An 11,337-nucleotide genomic window follows, 5' to 3' on the forward strand; every position below is an offset into this window, starting at 1 on the left:
TCTTTTCCCTTTTATATTTTTTGCACTACTGTAAATGCAAATACAGACTTAGGGCCTTAATGTAATCACCCTGTTGCAGGATAACTTTTCTGCAATGCAGGAAATGTAAAACGTAGGTATTTCAAGGTGGTTTTTTTGAAGGGGTTTTCAAAGGCTTTTGAAGTTTGAAATTTCCTGTTGCTGCAGGATTATTTTTCTGCTGTAGCAATGTCTCTCAAACTAAGATCCTACATTAGAACACACTCCCAGAATACCTCACATCATCACAGACACACACACACACACATACACACACATACCCCTATGAACATTATAAAGGCAGATGTATCCATGCCAAAGTGAATGGTGGTTAGAAAGCTAAATTTGTATTTACAGCAGACTGCAATAGTACCGAAACTGCTTTGGGTGTTGACCTACCATGGCACTCTCTTATTGCCGGGCACAAAACAATATCCTTGGTGCAGTGTGAGTGAGTGTGTGTGTGTGGGTGTGTGTATGTGTGTGTATTCTGCATGCCTCTCCAAGGAGTGTATCTCCTTCCTCTTTCAGCCTGTTTATTGTCACTATGCAATACAAGATAGTTATCCCCAGTATGAGGAAGGAAGATATTACAGGGTTTTTTAGTTGTTTTGGTAGCGTTATGAACAGTATGATATGGTTTTTCAAAACTCATAATACAAAACTCCAAATTGATTGCACTAGTAATCCATTACATCTTGCATTCAAAACAACTGTTTTAGTTTTTAATCATCTTTCACCCCAAGATCATTGATTCAAACACTAAGCCTTTGGTAAAATATAATATGTATGTTGGTTAAGTCAGCAAAACACAACATAGTGCAATTCTCTCAGTTTAGTCACTGTAACAATCTGTTAGTCCAAGAAAAAACAATGTACTGTAAGACGTGTTTCAGAATGACCCTTTGAAGTGCTAAAGGTAATCTGTTAATATGTTTCACTCTTTTCACATAAGGCAAAACTGTTACTGTACACTACCCATCAAAACTGAATGAAAATATTTTCCTTGATTTCTATCCCATAATCATGTGTGATCAATGAAAAAATCTCTTTACAACCAATGATGCAAAATCTTTTATTGCAACATGGGTTTAGTCTACTGTAACAAATATTATTAGAAAGTATTTTCTCCTAGAATGTTACAGTTGATCAAAAGAAATGTTTAGCACACACTACGTAAATTTGCAGCTAATTCTGTCTTTGGCATTTGGCCAAGATATCTTGTCTACGTCAATTTAATGAAAACAGATTTTCCAAAAATAACAAAAATTCAAACGGGCAAAGGTGGGATTCAAACCTACAAAATCTGGAACTGATGGCACACGGCCAAATTATTTTGGCATGGTGAATCCAATCTTCCACCTCCATAATGAAAAGGAGATTATGGGGCTAGGTTAAGAGTCAGGAATCAGAGATTGGCCCAAAACCATTCCCAAATCGCCTCTGAATGTTGGAAACGTACATTATCCCGCACAATTTCATTGAGGAGCTCAATACATGTATAATACATACATAAACCTATTCTACATTCTTAATACATACATAAACCTATAATACATTTATGGCATGTTCTGGAATGTTCTGGCATGTTCTGGTGTGTTCTGGCATGTTGTGGTGTGTTCGGGAATATTCTGGTGTGTTGTGGCATGTTCTGGCATCTTCTGGCGTGTTCTGGCATGTTGTGGTGTTTTCTGGAATGTTGTGGTGTTTCCTGGCATTTTCTATTGTGGTGTTTTTTGGCATGTTGTGGTGTGTTGTGGCATGTTCTGGCAATTTGTGGTGTGTTCTGTTGGGTTGTTGTGTACGGTTGTTTTATGTTGTCTTCTGATGTTTTGCTCAATACCTGGACCAACCCTTTGAAAGGATAGCCCCTCCTTAGCTACGATTGCTACAGAGAATAATTCACCAGGAGAAGATGAAGAGCTCTTTCTCTCCTCATAGCATGTACACTTAGTATCTGTCAGCACTAGTTCACACATCGTCAGCCTCAATTAATCAGTGGCACACCTTTAGAGAGTGAGACTCAGGCACTGGTTGACTGTCTACCAACCAACTACCGTGCAAGTTGGAGAACCCAGACGGAAGCTTTCATCCAAGTTGCCTTCTCAACACTTTTGGGGCTTGAATCCCCTTTGAAGAGGCTCTGTTATCAAACAGGGAAGTACTGCGCACTCTTTATCTGTGCAGTGGCAGTGGGTGGTCCATATCTCAGCCAAAGTGAAACCTTTCCTGAAGTCGAATGGTTGTGCAGAGAGCAGCAGGCAGAAAGTCAATATCGTATGTTTGGATGTTGAAAGCCTAAGAAACTGCCCATGTCAGAAAACGTACCACTCCTGAATGGTGCAGTCGAGTAGAGTTGCATCATTACTGCCGGTCATTTTGAATCCTGACCATGGTATACCGACAGTGCCCTAGACTCTTCAACGTGTGTGGTGGGTGGCAGGGATTTGGTGCCTTTTTCCTGCAAGCCCATTTGTTGTTGTTGGCGAGAGAAAGCACTTTCCTCCAAGCACGCACGATTCGATTGAAACTTCCCGGTTGAGTAAATAATGCAACAAGAAGCAGGATGTGTTCTTAGGGGCACATCCTTGTTAACTCTCTTGCACCCACAGAGAAATGCCGCGATCAGACACGGACATAATCACAAATTACAAAATGTGTGTATATTGTTAAAAAGAAAGTGCAAGATTTGAGGGAACTTTTACATGCCTGGTAATAGTTTCCATTTTTCAGAAGACAATCAGTTATGTGCAAACCATCCTTTATCATGGACCATTTTAATCCACAGAATATCATAATGCCGTGCTGCCATCTAGTGCTTCAGGTTTTAGGTGGAGCAAAGCAAAGCACAACAGAACAGAAAGATAATTGTAAATATGTGGATCTAATACTCTTTTCTTCAAATACCTATAAGCATTCTATGGACTTGTAGGCACAAATACCAGTAGCAGAGCATAAGCGGACAACTGTTTAAATGCAGTTCCAGCCTGTTTGGTTAAATTGTACCTGGGTATACAATCCAGATAAAAAGACAAGAACATTATCAATGTTTTAAACACTTGTCAAGAATAAACAGAACACTAAAATGTGTTTTCTTCACAAGACAACACATTTTATTTTATTCTATTGCGTTTTTATATCTTTCTTTTCATTGTGAAGCGCATTGAATTGCTTCTATGTGAATTGTGCCATAACACTCTCCGATAAGGGTACATGAACTACCATTAACGAATACACTAAGTAACATGAATGAATGATGAACAAAGACATAAACAAACAGTTAATAATGATAACCCCTACTTAATTAAGGATTTACAAATGCAGCAACTAAAAGAGTGGAGTTTCATTTGTTCATGTTGAAACAGAACATTAACTCATGTCGTTAGATAGTTATAATTAATGTATGATAATTCATCACTTTCCTTAAGGGGCCACAAAAGAATGCGCTAATGGTGAAGTATCAGTTATTAAGGGTTTATAGCTAACAACTAGCTACATGAATGCATGTCCTACATTAAACAATTACAGTACAAACTGTGTATTCCCGCAAAAAACAACATTAGTTAATGTCATGTCTCAACATGAACAAATGACACCACACACTGTTAGTTAATGCATTTGTAAATCATTAATAATTTAAGGTTTATCATTATTAACTGTTTGTCCCTGTCATTGTTCATCATTCGTTCATGTTACTTACTGTATTCGTTAATGGTAGTTCATGTACCCTTATCGGAAAGTGTTACCAAATATATTTGCCTGCTTGCTGCCTGCTTGCTGCCTGCTTGCTGCCTGCTTGCTGCCTGCTTGCTGCCTGCTTGCTGCCTGCTTGCTGCCTGCTTGCTGCCTGCTTGACACTACACCCTAGACATCGTTTTCATCAGAAAGGTGTGTTCATTGTTTCAAGCAGTCAGTAGATACTGAATTTACAAAGGTGAATGTCACCTTTGATGAATGAGACCTCAAAGTCCCCCCTTGCACCTGCTTAAGGTTCTTGGATGAATCAATTTGCAATATAGGATGGCACATTATCCCAAAAGAATTACTGTTTTGAGAATTGACAACCCTGTTTCAAGAATATATGTACATGACAACTATTTTGATATTTCTACACCTTTATTGTCATATAACAACACATTGATATTACTTTTATAGTTACATCAACATTTCCAACAGACACACCCCTCCAAACACACACACACACTATCTATCTGAGATATGATGTTGGGTTGGCTTTATTGCACAGCTGGAGGTGGAGATGAGATGTGATCCCAGGATAAACCTTCTGCATGGGCATCATTGTACCCAGCCGCTGGCCCTTTTTTACCACCCCGCTGTACTTAACTGGCTTCACATACCACAGATTAAAGCACAGTCCTGGGGAGAAGGGAGATCACACTGTCAGCCAAGAAGACATTTACCTGAACTCCATGTTTTTAACTGTGCCCACAGACCGCCTCTGTGAACAGTCGCTGACATTAACCCACATGGCACGAACATACAGTATTTACAAATGATAATAGCTAATGTGTTTGTTAAGACATGCACATGTTTATATATATATAGGAAAACCTGTGCCATCCTGTGTGCTTCCTCAATAATTTAACCACCAAATTACTAATAATTAAACTTGGTAAAGTAAACTAGCGCAGCCTAGACACGGTAAGATTAATTCAGCATCAAAGTGAACCCTTCTAGAGAGAGAGCCGCACCTGCTCCACTGAGTTTGAGTCCGTCGTTGATGGCTTTCTTGCTTGGGTCCGAGTAAGGAAAAGACTTGCCTTGGATGGTCACATCGAATGGCGCGTAGACGGTTGCCCCGTCAGAGCACATGACGTCAACGCCCGAGTGTTTACGACCACCTGTTCTGAAAACATAGACATCGCTAAAATGTTAGTCAGGTGGTACATTCACTTCACACGGGTCTAATGCACGGTGGATCCCGACTCCGGTTTCCACAGCAGAACACATTTTGACGTTAGCTCCGTACAAGCACATCGGATTAATCTTGTCAACTAAATATCAAGCCCGCAATGTGTTCAGTCGGGTATCATCGTCAGGCCTTATAAATGTGTGCCGTTGGATGTACTCGTGGATTGGAGTTAGAAACTACAGTTTAATTATATACGAATGCTATTTCCAGAGTGTTTGACGCTCAAGCTAAAGCTTTACTTTTATTACAGTCATCAGATTCCTGGATCGTGACATCATTTTTTACAATAATAATAATGACTTCTAACTCATTCCCTCACCCAGCCACACCAACTCAGACATTCACAGACACAGCAGCTGCTTTACCGTGGTGCTCCATAGTGTCCTTGGCCAAATTTGTCCGATCCCCTAATCCGGTTGTTTTGGTTGTTGGCACACAGCTGTCCAAACTTCTGAGACTCAGATTCTGCTAAGATAGCTGGTGGAATTGTGAGACATATATTCACAAGACATTCCTTTAACCATAAAAGCCTGTTATTTATCTGGAATGTTTAAGAGGACCTACATGTAAATCTATGTTAATTATATCAGAAAAACTACTGGTTCTTACCCAAAAGGACCAGAGTGGACAGGGTGATCGCTGTTTTCATGACGATGGCTGAGATGTCAATGTCACTGACACCAGAAAAAGTATGGAGTCCAGTCTCACACTAGGTCTTTAAATACAGACTTTCTAGGTACACACCCATTCTTCCACAAACACTGATGTCATTTGGATCCAAATTAATCACAACTCTCATCAATAGCATGCAAACATAACTATGCAAGATAACATTGTGTATACAGAACTAGTCTCACATGCCTTCAGCATATCATAAAGACTGTAAATAATACCCTTTCATTGGTCAGAAGGGTTTTAAAAGTAGATGGGCACAGAAGCAAGAAGATGGATATAATCATTAAGTTAATAAAGGTAAAGTTATGCCCTTTGAAAGGTCAATGTAACTGATAAACAGTGTTTAATCGGGGCAAAACCCATGGACAAAAAAAGTGTTTCTGCAGCCATGAAAATAACAGATTCTGTTTTTATTATTGTAGAAAAGTCACAGATACCTCCGAGGTACGAAAAGGGCTTATTTATGATGGACTAACTGACCCTTAAAGCAATAACCGTACTCCATCAGCCAACTGATCTGGGAACAGTCATCGGCAACTAGACATACAACCACACCAATCTTATTTCAGTTGTTTGCATTGCTAATGTATTTTCTACAAAACAGTTGTCGCTTATGAACTGATAAGGTTCATTCGAGGCCAAGGGTGACGCCCTCAGAAGAATTTGGTGGGGTCAGACTTGTCACACATCTGGACGTGGATGTGAGAGGTGATCCCTGGGTAGACACTCTGCATGGGGAGCATGGTCCCAATCCTTTGACCCTTCTTCACCTCCCCAGAGTACTTGTCAGGTTTCACGTAGAACAGCTTAAAGCACAGGCCTTTGGGACACAGAGACAACCACTGTGTCAATCAATCAGTTACCAATTCCCCTAAACATTTCAATATTTTATGAGTCAGCCACCACCCAATTTCAGCACATAATATTCCGGTGACTCTTCCGGTTTCCATTCTGCCAATGCGCAATGCGTGACATCAGTACACCTCAGTGAAACAGAGGCAGAATGTCGCGACATTTTAGTTTTAGTTACTGTACTAGCAGTGTAAATCCAAGGCATTACAGATATAGGACAACATACTGACCCTCTCCGCTGAGGTTAATCCCCTCATTGATGGCTGCCTTCTTTGGGTCTGTGTAGACTATGACTTTGCCATTGAGCTTCACGTTGAACGGCGCGTACACAGTGGCCCCGTCATTACACACTATGTCCAGGCCCTGGTGGGTGCGCTCTTGTCTGGAGGGACAGAAGAGAGGTTTGACACTGGAGGAGTCACAAAGCATTCACAGACTTGTTGACTTTTTGTCTGTCTGTGAATGGTGTTCAATAATATAGACATACAATAGACACATGGCTGTGTTTAATTATATAGATTTCACTGGTTATAATAATATTTAAGTGAGTAATGTTTTTTTTCTGAAAATATCTTAACTAAACTATAAAAAAACATACTTTAATGTAATGTGGTACCGTCTAAGTTACCAACTATAGTGTGAGGAAAATTGCAGAATGCAAACATGAAAAAGCATAACCAAGTTGGGTGATTAAATGGACGCAGCAAACAGCCCACATACACACACTGAGTGTTTCCCACACACACACCCTGAGTGAACCCATATACAAACCCTGAGTGAACCCATATACAAACCCTGAGTGAACCCATATACAAACCCTGAGTGAACCCACATTCACACCCCGGGTGAACCAACATACACATATTGAGTAAACCGACATGCACACCCGTAGTGAACCCACATGGACAGTGGCCATACCTGCCTGCACCGTACTTCCCCTGTCCCCAGCTGTCACTAGTCCTTCTTCGGTTGCTGGAGTTTCCACTGCACAGCTGGCCAAACCTCACCGACTGACATTCTGACATAACAGCTGCAGATGGATTGGATCACTATAGCTACATATGTATATTAGGTGCTAAAATACCGTATCGACCATATTGGTCAACAATATGTACATGTATACAAAGGCAAAGCACAGTAACTACACATTTGGTCTAAATTGAGTTAAGACCAAATTATTGGGCTTTGTGACATCTGTTCTATTTTGTGACAAAGTTTCCTGATTCAATTTTGTCGCGTTTCAGATAAACGAGAGTGTCAAAATTGCAGTAACTACAAAATCCAAGCTAATACCAAGGCAAACTGCAGTGATATTAGATGCTGAAATCACATTTGTCAATACATGGATTTAATAGGTAAATAAGCACTATATATTTTTCAGTAATATTTGCCAGAACTAAATTCTTACCGTAATATCTTCATTAATATTTGCCAGAACTAAATTCTTACCTATGAGGACCATGGTAAATAGGAGAGCTGCTTTCATGTTGAAGCCTGAGGTAAAGCTTTTGCACAAGGAAAATCTTTACAGGGTCTTGTTGAAATTGAGACTATGCTTCTGAATGAACATGTGTGCTTTAAATATCTTCTGAAGTAAACATTTTCCACATTGCTAACGGTTGTTTTACACTCTTACGACAGAATGGGATGCCCAGCATTTTGAAATGTTTTGTTTACTTTGAGAAAGCAAGAAAAAACGAATGGCTCGTCAGCATGTTAAGCAAGCAGTTTGTTGCCACTGACTTTTGACCTGTTCTGTGAGATAAACACTTCCCAGTACTAGCTGGTAGAGAAATAGGTAGAATTTTTGAAATTGTGACATTTGACTAGGTTGTTACATACTCTATCAAAGAAAGCATATACTCCAACACAAAATTAAAGTAAAACTTTATTTTAAATATATGAAAACATATGGAGGACAATATTAAATAATCAAAAAGTGTGAACAAAAACACCAGATGTTTTTTCCGATAGTTAATACCCTTTCAACCACCTGGTTATGAGAAACCACTGAAGACGTCAAATAAGTAGGATCTTTTATTTTATATTGTTTGGCAAAATATGAATTAACATTTAACAAAAAATTATGATTTTACTGCTTCTGAATCTACAAGCAAAGAAAGGAAACAACAACTTGCTGGAAATGAACATAATGGTAAGAAAAACTTGTCAAGGTTTATGAATCCATTTTCATCATTGGTTAAGAAAGGTAACCCATATATGTAATTACACTGAGACAGAGCATTCGTTTCATTATTCCACAAAGTTATATCAAATGCTTCAGTTAGGAGGGGAGACCATGTGACTTAGCTGCAGCTCTAGCTTGACTCTGCTTTCCCATTAATAGGTGGGCAAAGTCATTTTGTGAGCCTGACAATGATACTGTCCTTTTATTCTATTGAGCACCTCTCTAAAATGAAGTTATACAGTTTTGTGTTTCTTCTTCAACGACCTATTTAACAGTTTGGAAAATGTTCTGAATGAAAGCACAGTTGATTGACAGGGGACACAGGAAACGGTGCGCAGTTGCTGACATATTCCGTGCCCCTGAAAATTCCATAAAGATGGCTTGGATCTCTGTCTGTCCCTGGTAGCTCAATGTTGTGTAACTGTGTGATTTGCTGCCAGATGTTATTGGTTTGATGCCCGTAGCAGTCAGTATATGTTTTGTTATTTTTGGGAAGATTTCTTTCCGTTAATAGGTTAGAAAAGTCATTCTCTAAGTGTGACAGGAATACTATCCATTTTTATTCTACTAAAATCCACGCTAAAATGAAGGTAACCTGTTGAATGTGTGGTGATGGAGAGACACAAAACAATATAATACACTTTCTGAAAAAAACACAGCTGATTGACAGGGGACACGAAATACGGCGGGCAGTGGCTACCATATTCCGTTCCCACCATCTCCAAAAAGTGGAAAAATATTACCACAGCCTTCCCCTGTTCCTGGGAGCTCAGTGAGTTGAGCTTTCTGTTTTACTGCCAGATGTTATTGGTTCGAATCCAGCCCCAGCCAGTATAAGCTTAGTCATTTTTGGAAAATACCTTTCTATTAATAGGTAGGCAAAGTGATTTGCTGTGTTTGACAGAATTACTGTCAATTTATTTATTAAATGAGCTAATCTAACATGAAGTTAACCTGTTGAAAGTGATGGTGAGGTACTGAATAGACACATCACGAGACATTTTCTGAGAAAAACACTTTTGATTGACAGGGACACAAAAAATGGCAGGCAGTGCCTGCCATATTTCGTGTCCCCTATATTATCCATAAAGGCGTGCTATGTTTTTTTATGCACTTAGTCAAATGTGCGTGGGGAACTGTATAATTGTGGGAGATTTCAATGTGTGGCTGATGAGGATTGATGCGTCACATAATGCTGAATTTTGGTATGATCCCTCTAGAACAGCTATGTTGAATGTCATGGTTACAAGAAAGTTAAGTAATGTGTGGCGTGACATGTATCCAATTAAGAGACAGTTTTCCCAGAAGGCAGATTGTCCTTAACACGGTCAAGCAGAGCCGGACTGATTACTGTTTAGCTAGTGTTAATGTATTACAACGTACAGGACATCCAATATAAGTTCAATTCATGCCTCTATTATTTTTAAGTTGGGTCATAGTCTACCTTGTAGAGGTGGTGGGGTATGGTGTTTAAATGCTTGTTTATTGAAAGAGGATCGATATATTGACTTTGTTATTGAACAGATTAGATATGAACTCACCAATCCTTTAAAACAGCTAAATATCGGGTTGTGGTGGGAGGTGAAGTCTACCATTAAAAAGCTGAGTATGAGGTAATGCCAAACAAAGAAACTTTATTTTACAGAGGGAATGTCTTGAACTGCGTAGGCAACTTGACCTTGAGATTGACCGAGCAGAAAGTGAGAGCGATTATGATATCACAGGTTTAATTTAAGCTCAAGAGGCAGTGAACGAATTAGAAAAAGGGGAATTGTGGGGGGCTGTGGGGAAAGGTAGAGTGCAATATGAGCTAGAAGCAGAGAAATGTACCTCTTTATTTTTAGGGTTGGAAAAGAGAAGGAAGGTTAGTAATCATATAGTAAAGCTTGAATATGAGAGGGGAGAGAAATTTGAGGATCTGGTGGGTATATTAGATACTGTTGAATGTTTTTACAGAGAGCTTCATAAAAAAGGTAATCCCGAGCAAGGATCCATAGCAGAAGTGTTACAGTGGGGCAAAAAAGTATTTAGTCAGCCACCAATTGTGCAAGTTCTACCACTTAAAAAGATGAGAGAGGCCTGTAATTTTCATCATAGGTACACTTCAACTATGAGAGACAGAGCTAGAAAAAAAAATCCAGAAAATCCCATTGTAGGATTATTACTTTCTAGGTACACACCCATTCTTCCACAAACACTGATGTCATTTGGATCCAAATTAATCACAACGCTCATCAATAGCATGCAAACATAATTATGCAAGATAACATTGTGTATACAGAACTAGTCTCACATGCCTTCAGCATATCATAAAGACTGTAAATAATACCCTATCTGCAGAAAATCCCATTGTAGGATCTTTTATGAATTTATTGGTAAATTCCTCAGTAAGCTAAGTATTTGGTCACCTACAAACAAGCAAGATTTCTGGCTCTCACAGACGTGTAACTTCTTCTTTAAGAGGCTCCTCTGTCCTCCACTCATTACCTGTATTAATGGCACCTGTTTGAACTTGTTATCAGTATAAAAGACACCTGTCCACAACCTCAAACAGTCACACTCCAAACTCCACTATGGCCAAGAACAAAGAGCTGTCAAAGGACACCAGAGACAAAATTGTAGACCTGCACCAGGCTGGGAATCTGCAATAGGTAAGCAGCTTGGTGTGAAG

At 39.4% G+C, this 11,337-nt stretch overlaps 2 protein-coding genes across 2 annotated transcripts; both read right to left on the reverse strand.

Moving 5' to 3' along the window:
• Positions 1 to 4,115: 4,115 nt before the first annotated feature.
• LOC105028453 (leukocyte cell-derived chemotaxin-2-like) lies at positions 4,116 to 5,912 on the reverse strand. The gene is made up of 4 exons (XM_010901216.3): positions 5,561 to 5,912; positions 5,317 to 5,428; positions 4,731 to 4,885; positions 4,116 to 4,395 (listed from the first exon to the last, which is right to left on the reverse strand). The coding sequence occupies exons 1-4, from the start codon at positions 5,598 to 5,600 to the stop codon at positions 4,226 to 4,228; spliced, it is 477 nt and encodes a 158-aa protein (XP_010899518.2). The 5' UTR covers positions 5,601 to 5,912; the 3' UTR covers positions 4,116 to 4,225.
• Positions 5,913 to 6,019: 107 nt separating this feature from the next.
• Positions 6,020 to 8,075, reverse strand: lect2 (leukocyte cell-derived chemotaxin 2). Its single transcript, NM_001303853.1, is given in 4 exon segments — positions 6,020 to 6,446; positions 6,709 to 6,860; positions 7,397 to 7,508; positions 7,928 to 8,075. Coding segments are annotated over 4 exon segments (468 nt in total). The 5' UTR covers positions 7,965 to 8,075; the 3' UTR covers positions 6,020 to 6,279.
• Positions 8,076 to 11,337: the final 3,262 nt, after the last annotated feature.

The sequence above is a fragment of the Esox lucius genome, chromosome 4 (genome assembly GCF_011004845.1).
Source record: "Esox lucius isolate fEsoLuc1 chromosome 4, fEsoLuc1.pri, whole genome shotgun sequence".
NCBI classification, from domain to species: domain Eukaryota; kingdom Metazoa; phylum Chordata; class Actinopteri; order Esociformes; family Esocidae; genus Esox; species Esox lucius.